Genomic DNA, 22,137 nt, shown 5'->3' with positions numbered 1-22,137 from the left:
CATGGGGGAACGTGTTTTTTCAGCAAGTTTGAATGGTTTTTAGCCGAGAAATACTGTAATAACTAAATCCACACTAAAACATTAAAGAAATGTATTTCTTCAAAAAGATTAATTGGTTTATAAATTCTTCACAAGCCCATGGAAGATCAATCCTCTGAGAGGAAAAGGCTGACCAGTCAATACAATATTTGGTACAAGAGATCAACAAATAAAAAAGAGAATGAGAGGGTCTCAAAGTATTGATTCTGTCAATTACAATCATGTCTTCTATTGTCTGACCCCCCAAAAGCCTCTAGCATTTTATACAGGCCAGTGTAATGCATTTCTATGTCCACACAAAACAATTTATCTTCAGACATACATCTTTAGACCTGCATTAGGGATTTTATTTCAAACAGATGGCTTTTATCTTCAGCATGTCCATGACTAGAACTGTTCCCATCTCATGGTCACGATTTGCTAATCAGAAAAACTGCTCAGGGCTGCATTTCCCGATAACGTTGTCTACAGGTATACCTTTTCTACGTCTGTTTTCTGAACTATAGCTTAGGAGGTAACCTTCCTACATGCCACATTGACAGGTGCTGTCCACGGCGGTGGTGCTGAATTAATGGATATCAATCGATCGACAATCAATTATTCACTCTATACAGACTGCGTTGGGTGAGATAGCTGCATTCTTTATAAAATAAGCACTTTATAAATAGTTGAAGTTGCATTTATTAGGACTAATGGGATCAAAATAAACCAAATTACAAACTAAATCCAATCATGGATTTTATTTCATTGTGAAATCAATGTCTCATTCCCAAATGTCTCAACACGCTACACTAAGTGGCAGTGTGGTCATTAATATCAAAGTTTCTCAAACTTTGGGTCATAAGGAGGGTCACGCAAAGCCGCTTGCTTTTGCGGTGCATACAATTTGTTTTATTCAAGCAACAATGATTCTTGTATAGTTCACACGTTTACTGTGCTTGCTCGCTTGATGCTCAGTTGGCGGGTTTACAGCACGAAGCATGTAGTTTATGGCTGCATTTATTAAAACATTAAAACATAATCAACATTATGAATCACACTTACAATATCAAGAGGAGTAATATAAGCAAGCATGCCATAATTGTTTATAAATGTGGTATTTTTATATTGCAATTAAATGTTTTATTCATGTCAAGACAGTGTTACATTTTGGGCTCCAACACTGCAATTCCCCTTCACATAGGGATAAATTAAGTTTATTCTACTATACTTTCTCAGCATATTTTAGATTAGAAATTACTAAATCAGCTTGGTAAAACAAATGGTTGCTCCCTGGTAAATTATTGAGGGGAAAATGTAAAGTAACATTTAACATAGTTACAAGCAGAGTATACAAAGCCAACATGACTCATGTTTAATTTACATGCATCTGCATAAAAAGAGGTACAATTTTTTTTTGCAATTTTATTTGCAAAAAGCAATACAGTTTCAACAGTATTTTTATAATCACCAAACAGAACAATTTTGTCAACATCTAAATAAATCCCATTAATGTATACACAACCATAATAAATAAAATAAAATAAATGCCTTTGAAAAATCGTATGCTATAAACAGCACTGAATTATTTTAAGTGACATGTTAAACAATGTACACATATAAAAAATAATTTCTGACATAAAGCATGTTTAGAGACAACTTGATGATTATGTCTTGTAGAATTAGAGGAAAAAGGCATATTTTCACATCATTTCAAAGCTTATATAAAAAGGAGATATTACCATTAATTAAGCTTATTTACCAAATGGAATGGTTTTATTAGGGGGGCTCCATGGTGCAGAGGGCTCATCCTGAAGAATCGCCTGTATCCTCTTTTCTTTTCTATCTCTTTTTTGTTGAAACTCTTTTCTTCTCTGTTAAGACGACAAAAATCACCATCAGCTTATGATAAAATACTTAACGCGTATAGTGTAAGTAAGTAAGTACTACAGCATGTAGGCTACTCACGATATTTTGAGAATATATCGTGAGATATAAATTTAAAAAATGAATAGCTGATTTAAAAAATGAATAGCTGTGACCTACAAATGACTCAAATATACGGATATTTACTGTAACATACCATCCATTTGTCATACATCTCCAAGGCCCTTTTTTCTCTTTCCTCCTTTTCATATTTTTCCTCCATTTCATTTATGTTGTTGTTCTCATGTTCTTCTCTTACTCTCTCTTGAACTACATTCTTCTTTTGCGCACTCCTAATATGTAAGGTAAATAAGTGTGTTGTTTTACTCTCAATGGCACAGTTATTAATCTGAAACCTTTGCTTTACACAAAATATCTTACAGTTTTTCTCGATAGCTGAAACGCAAAATTAGATACAGTTGGCACAATTTTCCAAACCATTCATTTAGTTCTCAAAAAATGACACACATTTCACTTGTTTTCACTCATATGTCAATTCTTTTAGCGATTTCTGCAAAACCCCACACAAAAACGTCCTTATTTTGCAAAGGGTTTACCATGTGCTTATTCAGAAAGCAAACACATAATATAATGAACTGAAGTGTCACGATGTAAACTCAAATTGCACACATTTATCCACCAGTCAACATTCAGTAGCAAATCTGCATCTTAAGGGCCGTTTACACGAGACAATTTATGCGATTTGGCTGTCCGTTCACACGGAAACAGCGTTTTAGGGGAATGATAACGCAAACGTTGTAAAACGGGGTTCAAAGTGCAAGTTTTTGAGAACCACGGCATTCTCATTGAAGTACGCAAGAATGAGAAAAAGACATCGTGCGCATGTGTATTAGGTGTGGGGGTGTGGTATGCACGTGTACATCCAAACACAACGAAGAAGAAATAAATACATAAATCGTGGATTACATGGGTTTGTTTTGCACTGCGCAATAGTTTGTTAATGCTTTTTAAGATTTAAAAAATGTGTAGATTTAGATTTACTATACCAGTGCTATAACCACCAGCGGAGACAACATTTTATCTACATCAAAATCTTAACACTTATTCACGGCCACGAAGGGATTTTAAACGGCGCTTTTGGATCAGACCCGGGAGGACGAGTAGATTGTGGTACAACTTTGTCGATGGCGTTGTTGATGAGCTTCAATGGAAGGAAACCTTTGAAATGGCCAAACTTTTCGCCATCTTGTTTGTTTGTTTGTATATGTGCGCACGCTTCTCTTCATTACGAATGAGGAGAAATGCAGCGCTCTGTATTGTATGGACTCTTTAGCGACGGAAGTCCGCCAAATTAACCATCAATCGTCAGGGACTCTGGTATTTTTTCTTTACAAACTGATGTCGTAATACAGCCTTTTAGTCATTTTTGCGGATCTGTCTAAACGCGGATTGTTTTAATAACGTTGTCGTATGTACGTGAAACATTTCAAAACCGCAAAAGAAAAACTTCAGTTTTTCATCGTGTAAACGTGGCCTTAGATAAGCACATGTCACACCAATCAGAATCTTAGAATAATATAAATAGGAGCACAAGTGACAGTGCTATGGAATTGCATCCTAGAATCATCTACAGGGCTTTACTTACTGTACACATACTGTATAATTACTGTGCACAGTAATAGAGCTTTATATGATAAATAAATGAACTCTTCTATATCCAGTAAACTGTAGCACATGCACATCCTCATGCTTGTCAAGTTTACAAATTTGTACTTGCAGCCTTTTTTATATGTTCTTTTGTTTTGCAGAACTTAGAAAAAACTGCTTACAGTTGTCTCTGATCTGCAAAAAATCTGCTATAGTATATTTTTCGAAATTGGGCCAAAGCTGCAGAGAATGCTATATTTACAGTATTTATTGCCTCATATTGACAAATCGCTTTATTGTTTCCTTTATCTTCTCTGTAAGTCGCCTTAGATAAAGGCGTATGCAAAGTGCCTAAATGAAAATGTTATGTTCTGTGTTGTGTTGCATGACCAGTTCATATTGTGTTTTGGTTTTTGAACATGATCGAAGATTACTTTACTAGTGAAATTTTTTATTATTTTCCCTTAAACTCATTGCTGCACTCTTTTGTGTTGTATATATTGTAATAAACACTGAGATGTCAAATTATTCTTGAATCATAATAAGAGGTTTTAGTAACAGTGTTTAGAATTGATCTCACCAGAGTGTTTTTTAGGGGAAAAGTTAGTTTTTTAGCAAGTATAATTACATTTTTGAGCGAAGAGCTTTAATTTGACCCGAAAATAGAATGTTGAGGGAATTGGGTGAGAAGTTATGTATTTTTGTTTATAGTTTCGATAAAAGGAGGCATAATCTCAATCTCAAAAAATGAATTTCTTCAAGAACCGTGTTTAAGCAATCGAGAAAAACTGTAATGAAGCAATTGCTTGAGAGACTACAGCATAACCAACTTTGAGCTATTTAACAAAATAAATATAAAAAAACTAATAAAATAGAATTTTATTATATATTATCAAAGACATGAATGTCTTTCTTACCATTGAATGAAAGCAGAGGTACAGTCACTCTTCCTCTCTTCTTTCTCTCTGACCTGCCGTTGCTTCTCTTTTCTTTCATTCTGTTTCTTTTCTCTCATCCTTTCTTTAAGGATTTTGTCATGCTCCTGTTTCCATTTCTCAAAAACCTGCTTTTGAAAATGTTTATTGTGTCATAGCTTTATGTGAAAGATTAAAATGGTTATAAAATGTATTCAGTGGATTTGTGTGCTTCTTTGTTGAGAAATCCCAACCAAAGGGGTTAATGTATTAGGAATCAAACACCACTTTAATAATTAACTGATAAACACTGACTTGTTTTGCTGTTTCCTTTTTTTCTTGCTTTTTTTCCATTTCCATTTGTTGTTCATTGATTGCTTCCTGTTTTTCTTTGACTTTCTTTCTGATGACGTCCACTGTTTTTTCTTTCCAGGCATCATAAGAGGCTTTAGCATCATCTATTTTTGCAAGCTTTTCCTAAGAGGAACATTAGGATTGAGGATATGCAATGACAAAAATGCAATTCATTTATCACTTGGCTACTCAGAATTACCTGTTGCCTTTTCTCCTCGTTCAATTTTTCTTCCTGCTTCTTTGCCCTCACTTTTATTTTGATTCTTTCTTCTTTCTTTTTTAGCCATTCCTATACAGGACAAAACAAGCATGATTTCAGCAAGATTTACATTTTGAGGGGAAATGCTTATTCATTTTTGAATGTTTCTCTGAAAACCAACAGATGCAAGCCTCAAGACATATAATGATTTGTCTTACCTGGTACACAGCAGCTCTTAGTGAATCTGCTGCATCTGGAATCTGTTGGGTTTCCTGCATCTTTTGATCCAGAATTTTCAGGGTTCCCAGGTATTTAGACTCTGCTTTGTAGGAGCTCTTCGACTTTCTAGAACTATATGACAGACAGCCTAATGTCCATAATGTCTGAACAACATTTGAATGGGTGTTCAGCAGTCACTCTTCTAAGATGCAATGCACTCAGCAATTTTTGGTTCTCGTTGTTATACATACAGAGACACTCAGAAATGATGCACACTCATATTTGTGAAGACAAAATGCAATGACTGTCAGATCTGAATGGAGTATGAGGGGTTAAACAAATTCACTAACCTGTCTGTCGATTTGCTGGTAGGTTGCACAGTGAATGTGTGGTCAAGGTTGCTTTGAGAAACCATCTGATCAAAAAGCAAATACGTCTTAATTTCATTGAAAACATAATTTACAGAGACATTAACATTCGAAACTAAAAAGACTTCGAACATATAGTTAAAAAAAATCTTACTTAATCTGACTTACATTTTCCTCAAAGGCTGTTGACTCTCTGTTCTCCTCTAGTGCAACCACAATCAAAGATAAAGATTATTTATTAACTTATTAATATACAACTACTGTGCACAAACAAAATGTGAAAAGATCACAAAACAAGTCAGAGATCACCTACTAGCATTCTTAATCGCATTTAGACAATGACCACTTTCTGCCGTTGTCAGAGCCTCAAACATGTGTTTCTGTGTTGAAGAGGAATTTGTCTTGGACTTTTCTGACATGACCGAGTCTTCACACTGACCCTAAAATGAAAAACATGACAAATCATCTGCTGGACTGCAGATGTCCTTAAACCGACAGACTTGTTTCTGTTAGATATGAGCTATTGCTAACACAACCACAGAATCAACATAATGTATGAATGACTCCATTTAATTGACAATTCCAACATACACTACATAACTAAACAAAATTCTAAACTTCTAAAAAAGATAGACAAAGCATAATAATGTACAAATATTATGCAAAACTAATAACCAATAAGACTTAATATTATGCTACCTTTGAAAATCCTCACCTGTACACTATCATTGGTAGAGGTTCGACTCTTGTCTAAAGATGATGTGTTGGAGAGCACTATAGACATAGAAGAGGTGGCTCCACCGCTGCAGGCCGGGGTCTCCACTTGTGTGTTCTCTTCTAACTGACCACTGTCGCACACATTTCTTGTCTTCTGCCTGGGCATGGGCCTGGGGGACGTGTCTTGTGCAAGACAACCTGCTTACAATAAAGGAATTGTATCTATATATCTTCTATTAAACAAATGTGTGCTTTGTTCAATAATAAATCAGTTTTTAAAACCTCACCTGTGGGAAGTTTGGGTTTAACACTTCTCTCCCGAGGGTGAGGAATAGGAAGTTTACCTTCTTCGCCAAAAGAAATGCTTTGGTTGTGTTCTTTTTCAGACGGCAGTGATACAGAACTGTCCCACTGAGATACCTCTGCTGGAAGGGGGACTGAAGATTCCCATTGGCTATTCTGAAAATGTTGTGGCAAAGGAGATTCTGAAAGACTCTTCCTCACCAAGGATGACTCAGTCTGATTTCTCATCTTCATGACGGACACTGACTGACTGTGTGGTTGAGGCTTGTCAGACTGTGAGGAGAAAGGAGAATCCGACTGTTGAATTTTCTCTGCAGTGTCAGAATTCCATGGACTGTGAGGGGTACTCCTGGATTGACTGGAATGGATAGAACCGTGATGGCTATCACTTCTCATTGAATCTAGCTGTTCAGTGTGGACAGGCGAGCTTTTCCCTTTTGTTTTTAAGAAAGATACTCTGTGGGGTTTGGCGTTTTCTTCTTCATCGTCTGAAAGCTTGAAATCGTTGATCTTGCCCTTTGTCTTCCCAGCTTTAAATCTGTCCTTTTTCTGTTTCTGCATCTTAATAAGTTTGCCGAGCATGTCTGCAGAGAGCAATTTTTCAGGTTTAATATCATGGTTAAACTATGGTTACCATTGTAACCCAACATTTGTGTTTTTTCTGTGGTTACTGCAGTAAAAACATGGCTAATTTTAATAAGAGAGTTCAATTGCATACAGGTTAACCTTGTGATATAATTAGATTAAAGAGCCTTGTCGCAAAACTAACTGGATACAGGCTACATTTCTAAATATACATTGATATTTAAGTACAGAGATTCCAAACCCCATTGTTTAATCTTACCATTGTCGTCATCATCATCATCTTTACCATAGTCATCGTCGTCAAAGTCATCCGAGTACGAATAGCTCGGTTTCTGTCTGTTAGCTCTAGCAGACACGGCTGTCTCCAACTCGTTCTGAAATGCAACAACAATATAACTTAACGGTACACGTGAAATCGATTTTACTGAATGCAATACAACAACCCGGCTACCTCAGCTACATACGCGATTTATACCTTTTCATTGCTTATGGCTCTTATATGAAAACATTACCTGAAACGTTGTCCTTCTTGATGTTTTTGGACTTTTTGTGTAAGCAAGTGTTGTAGAAACAATATCGTCGTCCATCTTCATCTACCAAACTGTTATTATTTAATGAAATGCTTTGTTAGGACCAAATAAAACCACACCAAATCGGCTTCATGTAAAACACTACAGTTTTCACTCAAACAGTATAAAATCTACCGGAGTTTCAAAACAAATGTGCTGCAATCTTGTATTCAGTTCATTTAAAAGGTTTGGCGCCATTTGTTTACTTGTGTTGCCAAAGCAACTACCGGATGAGAGTTTACGAAATCTACTATGACGAAGCCTTTCGCTCGTGCGGCACGGACTGATCGGCGTATGACATTGAAGTACCGCGAGAGGGATTCGAGAACACACTGCTCTGTATGCGTTCAAATAGCTCTCGCTGTACTTGATGTCATAGATCGATCCGCATGCGCAGTCGAACACGCGTGTTAGGTTTAATTCGCCGACCGGACATCGACTTTCTACGTCTGCCAATCCGAAAGCCCCACTCGAGCTTCACGTTACGATTATAATATTCAGACGAAATTTAAAATATTAAGATTAGCATACCACAAACGCTTTATTAACATGTTTGCATTTTTATAATTAAAATGTATCAAATGAAAATATAAATATTATATAAACTGCATGTTGTCTAAAACCCTTTATAATATAGTATCAGCCACTAGAGGGAGACATCAGAAAGTTCTCTATTCTACTCTGTAATAACAGAGACTCGGTGGGATCCAAGGATGGTCTCAAACTTCACATTTAATCAGTTCAGCGTCTGTAATGTTTAGATTTCTTATTATTAGAGTTAAAAAAACGCTCTAGAGTCCAGATATCCAGTTATGTTGTAATATTATTTAAGGCTTATTTTAGCTTAATGTATATTAGGTGATGACCGATGTGCATCATGTAGTAGGAACTTGATTGTTAGCCTAATGTTATTTATTAAACAATAATGTTAAGACAGTGTTACCATCTTGGTGAAATAGGTTAGATCCAGGTTAAGGTTTTTCATTTGAGTCTCATGAAAACATCCAATGCCGTTTGCTTAACCACTGTGACCTAAATTCACTTGCTCCAAACTGTACAACAGTGTTGTATCATTGCATTATGATACCGTATTCTGTTAACATTGTTTTTGTTCTCTTATTATTTAAAATTTGAAATATGCAGGTATAATATGGTATGTTGTGGTATAACTGTATGACACAAAACAAAATAAGAAAACTCTGAACATTAAACATTTTGATATTGAAAGTCACACCAATAGCAACAACAACAACAAAAAAACTAAGCAAGTACATTGCATAGTTAATGCTGCAATGCATGCTGGATGTCTACAAGGCAAATGGTTTTCTGCATTCAACTAAACTTAACTTTGTATTCACACTATAGGCTGAGTGTGAACCTTTTGTTGTGAGGTCTGGTGCATGTCTGGATTAGTAATTACCTCTTTGTCAATGTCTGATTGTAGCCACACCATCCACAAGGTGTTTTACATCTTGAAATCATTCGATTAATTCTGATGGAGTTCTCCAAAACGTCACGCTTTATCAGTCTCCTTTGTAAACATCATATTTGACATTTCAGCCCTTGGGTTGCACATTCAACTTAGGAAAACCCTGTTGTGCCTGTGCAGAATGACCTGCTACAGGTGCTCAGCTGACCTTAGGTCAAGGCTGCCTGCCATATTCTGTCATATTTGAGATATAATTAACCACGGAACAGAAGAAGCCAAAGCAATGGCCTTTTTTAGAGACCAGCAATAGAAAGGTATGCTGATGGGTGCTGGTGGTCAGTGTAACCTGTAGGTTTTATAAGAACCATAAACTTCATTAATGCACCAGCTGTATTCTACACAACATTCTCTTTCTTGGAGGAATATACTTTTTTAAGTGTCTGAGATTTGTGAGTTGTAAGATGCTTGCTGGTTTGTGTCAAACAAAAGGGGGAATGTCTTTGAACACCAACAAAGCATGAATGGTTTTTGTCAATGAACTATAAAACTATAACTAATACTGGTGCTGGTGACAAAGAAAGTAGGAAATAGGCCTTTAAATAGCATACAGTATGTCAACGGTATCACTTTCAAAACAATTTGGTTCTTTCTTCTACTTCAGAGGTCAAATAAATTAAATGTCTTTTTTTGCTAAATATCGTTCAACAAATGATTCTATTAAATTAGCCATGCAACTACAGAACCCCCATTATCCTCATAAGGATTTACTAATCAATTCTCTGAACCAACTGTTTTAACTTTTAACTGCCATGTATTGTTCCTTATGGCCATATGGTACCTCAGTTCGCTGGGCAAACACTCCTTGTATTTGTGCTATAGAGACAGCTGTGTCCACACATATAGACCATCATGTTTTTGTCTCCTGATGTGTAGCCCTGGATCTCAGGTTGCTATTTGGATGTGTAGTTGTCGTTCTCTGTGTGGTTCCCTTTGCCCTTCTCCTCCAAGTAAACAGAGAGCCAGTGCCCCTGTCTTAAAAGGTCTGGTCATGGGCTGAGCACTGTGGGAAACCATGATTGTTTATCATGGATACCTTTTAAGTGCAGGGGCTGGCGGTCGTGGGTCTTTTTTTGTAAACACATGACGTGGGGTTTTAACATGGTGAAACGAAGCTGTGATTAATCCCTTTTCTATGTGTGTAAACATGCCATGGCATACTGACAAAGGCACAGTTACCCTACAGAAAGGAGATTTGGCTTATAGCTGATTTGGTTTATGTTTAAAAACTGTTGCATCTCACAAATTGTTCAGTGGATTATTCAGTATAGCTGGGAATGTGTGGTGAAAAAGCCAACATCTTTATCATTATAATGCATTGATTTTACCCATGATACATGCTTACAGACTGAACCCATGATGACCATATTAGGAGCCTAAGAGCAAATGAAACAAGGTGGTTTATTCCATTGTTTAAATCTCCCTTAATCTGTTTGAAAAAACCTTAGAAAAAAAGCACTAGGAGGTTTTACCATGGAAAGATGTGACGGAAATATGGAAAAAGATGCTGGTGGGGTCTCCGTTTTCGTGTTGCCATTAGTCTCTTGGTACAGGTCATAAGTCTCTATGGTCTATAAAACCACAAGTGTGACCCTGGATCACAAAACCTTAAGAAGCACTGGAACATTTTTAGTAAAACCCAAAAATACATTGTATGCGCAAACATTTTTTTCTTCTATGCCAAAAATCATTAGGCTATTAAGTTAAGATCCTGTTCCATGAAGATATTTAGAAAATTCCCTACCCTAAATATATACAAACATTTTGGTGAGCGGATGGCCTGCCACAGTGCCTCTGATTAACAGCAAATTTCTCAATATTTAGATTTTTTTGCACCCTCAGATTCCCGAGTTTTAAACGGTTTGTATCTCCGTTTAATTGTTCATAATTCTTAATTTAATTATTCATCTTTCTGAGGATTTTCAATTTCAAAAAATTTACCCATAAGACACTTTTCTGCTGTCCATGGCCAGAATTTAGGGGAAAAGCACGAAATATCCACCAAATCTGACCATTCGGGATCTCTTTTACATTTGTGTAACACAACAATTCATAAACGTGCTAAGTGAACTAATATATTAATAGGACATCTCTGATTGTTTTTTCCTTTCTGGCTCAAGGTTTTCTTAAAGACTCCAGCGAAGGAGAAAGAGCCATTTCACTTCCTCCCCTAAACTCTCTCTATTATTTAAGCTTTTAAATGTGTTTGTGATGTTTCCGTGTGAGGATGCTCCAGAGGAATGTCTCCTGCCTTGGCCACTGCCCAAGTGTCCTCAAGTTATCATGGATAAGAGCTTTGAACGTGGATCTAAATTAATTTGCTTTGTGTTTACATACCGCTTTTGCACACAGAAGAGAGTGTTTGGTAAAATGATTGATTATTTTCAGACTAGTATTGTGCATTTTCTAAGAAATCCCTATTTTCTTTTGTTCAGAGAAATGCTGAAATAAACGATCGATTTCATTCATTTTCTTAGTACGCTTTGACCAATCTAGTTTCAACACAAACACCACTACTGCTAAAAATAATAACAGTAATTGTGGCGGTGCTGTAATGAACTGAGCTGCCATGGGGCCAGTTTGCCTACAACACTGTTTTTAAACTGCTCATCACACTGTCTAAAGCCTATGAAGAAGAAATGGCCCTCTGCAAAAATCATTGCTAAAAGTAGCCCATAATCAAGATCAAAATCCTTTGAGCAAGATTTTTTATTGTCGCTTCAAAAACATACATGAGCATTCAAAGATGTGCTTGCTAAAATCATACAGAAAGAGAGGCGGTTAGCTCATACTCCCTTGGAAAAAAGTGTTTTAGCCCCATTATTGGCAAAGCATTTTTTCTCGTGGATGGTGTGTTGCTATGGCATTGAGCTATGACATTCTAGTCACACACATACACAAACTCCCAGTGCTGCTTGAAACCATCATTGCGTTCATAAATGCGTGACAATATTACATAATGATCTAGGCTCTCTCCCTGGATATACCCGAGACTAATCTCCTGGAGGAGTGGAAGTCTGTAAATAGTTTTGCACATTGCCACTAAAATTCACCTACTGTACGCAAGCCCTCACATTGATTCTAAATGTTGGAATCACAGTTGGCAGCAAATATTGGCACTAAATTGTAATCGTACTTAATGAAATTTATGCAACGCTAATTATTATGAAAAAATTTGACATTTATGAATAATTTTGTTGCATTTCTGTTTAGAATGAAATGGAAGGATACGCAATGATTCACTCCCATGGAGCAAAACAGAATGTTGTTTAATGTCATATTGCAGTTTGTTTCACATCATGCTGTCACATAAATCCTAGTCCAAGAATTGTTTCATCATGCAAAATCAACAGAACAGAGATCTTGAATTAATGAATGCACTGTTTGAATTGAACTGTTGTGAGCTCTCAATCTTAACTTCCACGCATTTAATGTCTTGAATCAATGTGTGTCCTGTCGTTTTTATGTAAGTACATCAAAAATGAAATGTAGGACCATTCAATAGCTCCAGTTGACTGCAGAGGTTAACATTTCTTACTGTGGCTGATCACACAGCCATGTTTGTTTGTTGTTAACGGGGACAGTTCACCCAAAACATTTTTTTATAATTCACTCACCCTCGAGTTGTTCCAAATCTGTATAAATGTCTTTGTTCTAAAGAAAACAGGGAAATATATTTGGAAGAATGCTTTTAACCAAACAGTTATTGGCCACAGTTGACTAGGGTAGGAACGATTACAACGGTGTCAAAAGTGCCCCAGAACTGTTTGCTTTCCTACATTCTTCTAATCGTGTTTTAATGTGCCCCTTGCAAGTCATTCTTGTTCCTATTAAGCTATTTAAAATACTGTTAATTTGGTAGAGACCGTACACAAAATGAAAAGCACAGATACACACACCTGCTCAACCATTGTGCTCTCAGTGTTCTGTTGACCATGGTTTCATCAGCAGCACAGAGGTTTGTTCCCTCTGCCACCTCAGAGGAATGAGTCACGCTGCCTTACACAAGATTTTGGACTTGCTGCATCGCTACGGAAGCCACCCAGCCAATCAGAAGCCTCCCTGAGGGCTCCGGTCCTCACAAACTTCAAAATCCATCCCATCGCTCTATTAAATTAGGCACAGATCGAGCAGTGATTCTGGTTTGGCATATGTCTCCCAGCACCCATGGAATTTGAATTATTCATGCTTGGCACCAATGAGAAACATTAGCAACTTGTACTAAACATGACGTTAGTTAATTAACTGATGGCAAGATTAAATGAGTCATGCTTGTAACAGACACAGAGTATTTTGGAATTGATGTCTTTTTTATTTATTCAGTGATAAATTGTGTTAAAATAAACACGTTCCAGTGCCCTTTGTAATATGAACATATTAAATAGAGACCGACACATCAGCTACGGCTGCATTAACATTGTTATAAAGGAATGTGCAAATAAAATGACATATAACAGAACTACAGATTCTCTGAGGGAAAGAAAGTGAAAAGTAACGCTTTTATGGCGTAAACAGATGTTTACATCCCCGCAACAAAAATTACAGCTTTCTGACAATTTGAATAGCGTTAAATGCAATGGATTCCTAATGGAGTGCTGTTTTAGCATGAGCCAGTTTATTTGTCAGGTTTATGGATGGAGAGAAAGTGCAGGGGAGGGGACATGACAGAGATGATTAGTGTGGCTGGTGTTGTGCGATATTTAAAGTATGTGGGCAGAGACAGACATAATACAACCAAGGAAACTAAACTTACTACAGAACTCTCTGTCTTTTAGAAGTTCTTGGGTGCTTTGTTGGCAGTTCTAAGGCAGAGTTACTGATAACAGGCAAAACTTTTATGAACATAAAGTGATCAAAGCACATTCTAGAAAGCACAATGTCAACAGATGAAGGATCCAGGGTTTGAGGGAAAGAACTTATCCACTAATTCAATAGATTTGACATTCCTAGGAAGTCATGTCTCATTTTCACAACATTTGTTTTCTAGTGTTGTTTGTCTACTGGAAATGTTTTCTTTTCATATTAAATATATGACGTCTGCTCCATCGAAAGTCTATTATAAATCAGATGAGTGATTTTGTGGTGCAGCTGCCACATGGTTCCTCTGGTTTGTTAATCAGTGAGCTCGCATGAAGCTGATTAAGCTGCTGATGGGGCTTCAATGTCTACAGCTTTCAGTACGGTCTTTAGCATTAGTCATTTTGATTCAATGTATACTGTATATGCTAATTGTTTTATTTATTCTACTGTACACGTCATAGCATGACGTCATTTACATGTCACAGACTTTTCTCTGAAGATAGAAGAATAAAAATAGCAGTAGATTATTTGTATTATCATACCGCGTTAATAGCTGTATTTACAAATCTATACATAAAATGGCAAAAACTCGATTGACATTATTTTGACAGAAATCCATGATGCAGTAAAATTAGGAGATCTTTCATCCTTAAAAAACAAAAAGATATTGATAATTATTTTGTGTTTGACCAAAGATTATTGAGGTACAAAGTAAGTGACTACTGACAGGTGTCCGTTTTTCATTGATTTGTGTATGCTATTGATCTGTTTTGTATAAATGTATTATTATAGTCTACAAAGCAAAATCCAGCCATTGTAAGGCGTGTATTTTGGGTTTAAGTTGTTTCAGTGATGCCCATTATATGTCTGCCAATGTATAGCTGTCTATTCTAATGTCTATTCTACCAGGATTTAGTGAGGCAAACCTGCAATACCTCGAGTCCGTTACATAACTGTCTGTGAGCGACTGTAGGCTAATGAGCTCATACATGATAATTTATGTTTGCTAGACTCTGGCCACACATGGGTGGCAAAAGTACAGAATGTGTGCAGACTGTGTGCTGCTGAGATGGTTATGACATATCAAAGTCCGAAACGTTTAGAGCGTTTTTATTTGCGCATAGTATCAATCGTAATCCGAAATTAAATGAGACGCTATACGTCTCGTCAAACGTGCCTGAACCGGGCAAACATACACGTATCCTCTTCAATTACCCGACCAAACTCCAAGTGCCCACTGGATGATGTGCATGCTGGTACAACGGATGTCCAGACCCATGCATCTTCAAAAGAAGAAAATAGCGCATCCTCAGACCATTGTGCATCTTTAAGGAGATGTCTATTGGTTAGCTGGAAGCTTCACTGGCGTCTGTGATTGGCCATACCTAATTATTCTTGGCTCGTCATTTGCTACCTTCATTTACTATGAATATTGGAGGACATGGTGCTGATAAGTTTGAAATACCTTAGTCTTGGGTTAGACGTGTGCGCGCGGGTAAATTATATTTCTTGGGCTCATATTTTTCATCATCTGTCAAGAATGCTTTTATCCTTTTAACGGTCGGAGACCCACAATGTAATAATTTCGGATACGCGTTCGGAGAGGATATTACGCAAATGATGTTTTGCGCTAAACTGAAGGATCTTAAGATTGCGGGCGAATGCCCCTTCTCCATGGTCGTGGGAAAAGAGGAACCCGCCGACTTTAAAGAAAGCAATGCCGTGAATGTTTTGCCAGTATCCAGAGCGGTGCAGGGCAATATTGCAAACATTCTACCCAGACGCAAAACAAGCCGGAGCAAAGTTAATCTGCATTCACTGGGCGAGAGCATCCGAAAACTGGTGTGTCCGGAGGTAATTTCGTATGTGTCTAATAGACTTGATACATTTCTGTATGAGAAAGAGAAACCGTTATATTTCTCAAATGCACAGCCAAATACAACATTGTCATTAATAAAAATGGCTTGTTATTACGCGCTTGTTATTTATTTATTCAGATGAAATGCACACACACACACACACACATAGGCTATACACAGAAATAAAGAATATATACAAATATATTTTTCCTTACTTTTAGTTCGAGAAATTACGAAATGCAATGGTCAGAGTCATGAAAGAGCAGTCAGACGCGACTTGGTAAGATATACATTTTCCCTATTATATGTTGCCTTTGATCTGATGCCATTGTTCTTTATTTCACTGTTTCATTATTTTGACGATTTTAGGAAAATTTTCATTTGCACGCAGTCAGTACAATCAATACGCATTAGAAATCCGTCTCCACCTTTATTTTCACTGCGCATTATAAGTATTTTCTCCGTTTGTTTTAAATATAGTTTTTACACTTTAATAACTTACAATATCAATAGGATTTTATCATTAAATGTAGCTTCTCTTTATTATTTAGCATCCTTTATAGTCTTATATACCTTTTATAGAATGTATGTTTTATGGCACACTTGTCCTACACAGTACGTGGCATGAAGAGAAATGTCCATGCTTCATTCAACATATTTAAATAATTGTTGACTCTGGCTAAAAATATCATGTTTCCAAAGCCCTATAGCAAGCACTACTGATGTAGCTCAGACACTGGAGAAATCTGAAAAATTATCAGATGTCATGAGGGACTATTCTCTTAAAACAGGTAACAAGCAGACATGCCAAAAATACTATTTCCACATGGCTTCCGTCAGCCTAATTGTTAATGAATTGTACAATAAATTTCAGGTATCCACATGGACACTCTCAGGATTTCTCTAGGCACGGAGGTGTTTCGGGACTGTTACGAAGAGGATGGTCATATTCTGAGAGTAGTGGGGGGAGCGCTCCATGATTTTCTCAACAGCTTTAATGTTCTCTTAAAGCAAAGCACACCGCCCACTCCCGAGGTACAGTGCTACATCCACCAAGCTTCCATCCTCTGTCTGGACAAAGATCCAGGACTCCTGACTGTCTATTACTTTAATCCCCTCCCCACCACTGAGCTCTTCTTCCCGGGTATTATCCAGGCGGCAGCGCGTTTTCTCTACTGCACTCGGGTGGAGGTCAGAATGGATGTTGGGTGTAAAGACAGTGGTGCTCTACAGGCCAATCATCAGCCTCATCTGCTGTACTCTGTGGTGGTCAGAGATGGCAGGAGCCTCACGCCAAGCCCAATGAGGACACATTCATCTGGAGACATCCCCCTGTCGCTACTCTACTCCACGTTTCCCTTCCACATACTTTTGGATCAGGAAATGTGCCTGATGCAGATTGGAGATGGGTTGAGGAGGAGGCTCGGGCGTTGCAGAGATGGTCAGAGGAGATCTGCCTTCAACGAGCACTTTACCATTGTTTCACCTGAAATTCGTGCCAGCTTCCAGGATATTTTGACCATGCTTAACACACAGTTTGTGCTGCGGGTGAAACAGCCTGGGACAAGCTCTGCAGACAGTTTTGGAAAGGTACTTTCTGTCTCTCTCTCTCTCTCTCTCTCTCTCTCTCTCTCTCTCTCTCTCTCTCTGCTCTTGTATCTAAAAGCTGATGCGAACAACGCACCAGCCGTTACATGTGCTAACTGAGATATTTTCTAAACATCAGGCTTATTGCTTGGGGCACAGAGTGGGAAAAACATCAGAGTTTGCAGCTTTGAATGCGTTAAAATGCTGAGCTGCTGTGTTTAAATCAACGTTGGAAATGTGAACTTCATGCGGGTCATTTTCTCACAATGGCATCAAACAGAAGGGCTAATCAAATATTGTCTTAGGGTTCATGTTGTTAGATGATTAAAAAGCTCAATGTGAGTCGGTGGAAAGTAATTAGTGGATTTTTCTCTGCACATTGATCTGAGAGAAAAGGTTTTTCTTATGAGCTGTTTTCTAAAACAGATTTCAGTTTCTTGGACAGCGGTAGATCAATATAATAAGGGCAACGCAATGAAGCCCGGCGCCACACAGATGATGAAACGAACATGTCTCCAAATGTCACGACGAGTTAAAGGTTTGCCTTTCAAAGCCTCTAATGAGATCTTCCATGTTTATGCCCACAAGAACGAAATAGCACAGCAACTGAAACCTCCTATACATTTTTGAGATGAAAACATTTATTTCATGAATGACTGCATACTCTGCTTCATAAGCATCTGGAAAAAAAAGAACACAGTGCATTTCAGGAATAGCACATTCATTTTCACCACTAGTGCTTAATGTCAGTACAGATGATTTAGGTAAAATAAAACATTCAATGTTTTCAGTATGAAAGGGATAGTTCACTAAAAAATTTAAATGTATTTGGTTAAACACAAAGATATTTGGATGAATGCATGCAACCAAACTATCATAGTAGGAAGAATTACAAGGGTAATCAAAAGTGCCCAAGAAATGTCAAAATATCTTCTTTTATGTTTATTAGAAGTAATGTTTCCTATTATGGTAGTCAGTGGGTTCCGATAACTGTTTGTTTATAAGCTTTCTTCCAAATATCTTTCTCTGTGTTCACCAGAAAAAAAATTATACAGATTTGGATCAACTCGAAGGTGAGTAAATGATGACAGATTGTTTTATTTTTGGGTGAACTATCCCTTTAACAAAAGTATGTTGCATAAATAGGTTTAATAATAAGGTTAGGTTAAGGGTGACCTTACATAACTATGAAACTATGAGTCTGTAAAGTTATGCAAAACACAGAAAACAATATGTACTGTAAAAAGCTAAATATGCCACATTTTTGTGGAAGATGTTTTTACATATCCATGGCAGATCAAAACAGTCAAAGATAAAACATCCTTTCAACCTTCTCCCCGTAGCATATGGACCTGAAGGGACAGATGATCTTCATGTCAGAGATGAGTGCACTACTCTTCCTCGGCTCTCCGTGTGTTGATAAGCTGGAAGAGTTGACAGGCCGGGGCCTTTACCTCTCTGACATTCCCATTCACAACGCACTAAGAGACGTTGTTCTGGTCGGGGAGCAGACCAAGGCCCAGGACGGTTTGAAAAAACGGCTGGGCAAAGCCAAAGCCGCCCTGGAACAAGCACATCAGGCACTGGAAGAAGAAAAGAGGCGGACTGTAGAGTTGCTCTTCACAATATTTCCAGGGAACGTCGCTCAGCGTCTCTGGCAGGGGCTTCCTGTGCAGGCGAAAAAGTTTGATCACGTCACGGTGCTGTTCTCAGATATTGTGGGCTTCACTGCGATCTGCTCACGATGCACGCCCATGCAGGTGGTGAATATGCTTAGTGAGCTGTACACTAGATTTGACCACCACTGCGGAGAATTGGATGTGTATAAGGTGGGTGATATCGTAAAGAAAACTGTAAATGATACTTTACCAACTCTTTCTGGTGTTTTTGGGTGGTTTAGTTACAAAATGTGACATAAAGCAAACACGTGTGGCTCGCAGAAAGCAAAAGCTATTTCTTCAAGTTTCAATTATCTGGCCTCAAATAATTATTATCATAGTTTTAGACAAGCAGACTCATAAGCTGCTGGAACGTTGGCTAATGTAATCTGTAGTGTCTATACAAAGCAGAATTTCTCATACACAGTTGAGATGAATTTCTTGTAAAATACAGTGGAGGCCAAGTTTAGTTTAGTGTCTGGCTTTGCTTACATTCTTAGGCAGCTAAATCCTAAAATAGATCCACCTCGTCTTCTCCCTACATTTCTCAGCTGGTTCTTGATGGGTGCCTCAAATGTCTCCATACTGTATTTGCAATAACAGGGAGGGAATAGATGTCTCTCAAGCTGTCCAGATGTACAGTTCTTAGAACATAAGCCTAGCTTTGAATCTTTGTGATTCACTTTGTAAGACACTTAACAAATTCCGGGTGGCCAGAATTTCAAATGGTGTCAGTCTACTTGCCTGGGTTTGTAATGCACTCATTGCATAATTATTAATTACACATAATTTTTTGTGTGTTAAATTAATTTAATTGTACCACCATTCTGTTTTAGATTTAGTTAACACCTAAATGAAAATGGCAAATGAAAATGTTTGGCAGCTCAGCACTATTAACCTTGAATATACCCAGAGGTGTGTTATGAAATATTTAGCACTCTGCTCCTGTAACCTTTTATATGTCCTCATTTGCGCACTCAAGGTGGAAACCATCGGCGACGCGTACTGTGTAGCTGGAGGGTTACACAAAGAGAGTCCGACCCACGCTGTCCAGATTGCTCACATGGGTCTGAAGATGATGGAACTGTCTGATGAGGTCATGACTCCCACGGGGGAGGTCATCAAGGTCAGTGTTTCATCAAGTTATGCATTCTGTGTACATTCTGCATATCTAATATTTGGTCATTTTAAATCATGTTTCTCTCTTCAGTAAATATTTATTCTGCTGATGTAGAAAAAAGATTTTAAAAACAATATACACACTCATTTACACAGGATGTTTATGACAACAAATATGAACACATGATTTGCAATCTAACAATTGATGTATCAATTTGCATAAACAACTAAACACTAGTTTGCACTAAACAATAGACTTGCCCATATAGCAATATAAAAAATATAGCTTTAATTCTTGTCTTTCATCTTGTTTTCTGTTTTCTATCATTTATTTTGTACTCTGATCTGTAAATCACTTTATGTATACAACTTTTTGTAAAAAATAAATATTAAAACTGCTGCTTGACATTAAGAAACGGATTTTCTCAGATACAATTCAATATGTTTCTTATCTTAAGGAAAATGTTTGTTCTACTGCTTGGATAATATTTATGTTTGGTTTTGTTTTTGAGGCTGCTACATCTAATATCTTTTAAACATAAATTATTTAAATAAATAAATTTAATCACAAAGGGTTATTTTACATATTGTTTGAACATATTCAAAGCTTAAATTTGTCATATTTAACTGAAACTGTTCTTGATATGTTTTTTTTCTCAGATGCGTATAGGAATCCACTCAGGCTCGGTCCTGGCTGGTGTGGTTGGTGTTAAAATGCCCCGCTACTGCCTTTTTGGCAACAACGTTACTTTAGCCAATAAGTTTGAGTCTTGTAGCCTGCCCAGACAGATAAATGTCAGTCCCACCACATACAGGTACAAACAGATGTCACTCTCCTGCTTGTTTATTACAATAATGTTTCTTTAGTTAAATGCTCATTATATGTATTTTTTTTATTATTAATAAATCTAAACATATTTGTACAGTTTTTTTTATTTAAAAAAATATAAACAGTTAATAATTGTCAGATTTTTTTGCTATATGCAAAACTTCATTCATCATTTTTAAATCATCAAAAAGCAACACAATATGATTCAGATCAGCAATATGAGGTTAATTACTAGAGGAATTACTCAAATGACTATACACCACATACCTGCATCCATATTTTTGAGCGAATTTTCCATTGCAGATTGTTAAAGGATTGGCCTGAGTTCACCCTTATTCCCCGGACGAGAGAGGATCTTCCACCCAACTTTCCCGCCAACATACCTGGTGTTTGTTACTTCCTCCAGGCCTGTGATCAAAGAAAATGTCCTGCTTTAAGATGCTATGTAGAGGAAGCTCAGCCCAGTGGATGAAAAGTTAATAATCCTTCAGACCATGAATGCTGAAAACAGTGGGCTAATGCTTGTCACTCTGTGTATCTTTTAGTTGAGACAGAGGAATATTAACATCCAAGTGTTGAATGTTTCCAAAAAATCTATCAAATGTTGCTCATTAGAATGGTTTCAATGAGCCCAGATTTTATTCACAGTGGCATTGTCTGGTTCTTGTGAGATGTTAAAAGACTGAACCTCTTTTATTCTGGTAAAAGTGATTTATTTCTTGACTTCTTAACAGCATTCACATTTGTATCTATATTGATTGATGGTTTCTTTATATTCTAAAAGTCAAGAGTGATTTGTAGCGTATAAAGCATTTAGTTCTATTTTAATATTCTAGCTAGAACACTTGCACATGGGTCATGTCATTGACATTGTACTACACACATGTACTTAGACACTCAGTGGAGTAAGGCTAGCAGATCCAGATCATTCTTAAAGGAAACGTTTATAATGTTTTATTGTGATTTTTTTGTTTTGTTATAGATCTGTAATAAACATACTTGACTCAAGGTTTGATTTG

General features: G+C 37.1%; 2 protein-coding genes across 3 annotated transcripts; one reads left to right on the top strand and one right to left on the bottom strand.

The window, feature by feature from the left end:
* Positions 1-1,437: 1,437 nt before the first annotated feature.
* On the bottom strand, positions 1,438-8,127 carry map9 (microtubule-associated protein 9). Of its 2 annotated transcripts, none has more exons than XM_079462945.1 (13): positions 7,724-8,127; positions 7,471-7,585; positions 6,611-7,210; positions 6,322-6,521; positions 5,920-6,046; positions 5,775-5,809; positions 5,589-5,653; positions 5,238-5,370; positions 5,020-5,109; positions 4,782-4,943; positions 4,470-4,615; positions 2,102-2,237; positions 1,438-1,892 (listed from the first exon to the last, which is right to left on the bottom strand). In XM_079462945.1, exons 1-13 carry the CDS (start codon positions 7,802-7,804, stop codon positions 1,773-1,775), a joined length of 2,010 nt encoding a protein of 669 aa, XP_079319071.1. In that variant the 5' UTR covers positions 7,805-8,127; the 3' UTR covers positions 1,438-1,772. The 2 variants fall into 2 exon arrangements, with proteins under 2 accessions (XP_079319071.1, XP_079319072.1); XM_079462946.1 differs by having other exon boundaries at positions 5,950-6,046; positions 7,724-8,037.
* A 7,385-nt stretch (positions 8,128-15,512) lies between these two features.
* gucy1a1 (guanylate cyclase 1 soluble subunit alpha 1) lies at positions 15,513-22,124 on the top strand. The gene is made up of 8 exons (XM_079461983.1): positions 15,513-15,920; positions 16,147-16,205; positions 16,628-16,716; positions 16,800-17,515; positions 18,856-19,341; positions 20,153-20,296; positions 20,950-21,104; positions 21,422-22,124. The coding sequence occupies exons 1-8, from the start codon at positions 15,684-15,686 to the stop codon at positions 21,588-21,590; spliced, it is 2,055 nt and encodes a 684-aa protein (XP_079318109.1). The 5' UTR covers positions 15,513-15,683; the 3' UTR covers positions 21,591-22,124.
* The last annotated feature ends 13 nt before the right edge of the window (positions 22,125-22,137 follow it).

This window comes from Barbatula barbatula, assembly GCF_947034865.1.
Source record: "Barbatula barbatula genome assembly, chromosome: 8".
Lineage (NCBI taxonomy): Eukaryota > Metazoa > Chordata > Actinopteri > Cypriniformes > Nemacheilidae > Barbatula > Barbatula barbatula.
Note: the sequence above shows the minus strand (reverse complement) of the source record. Positions and strands in the feature narration are given on the sequence as shown.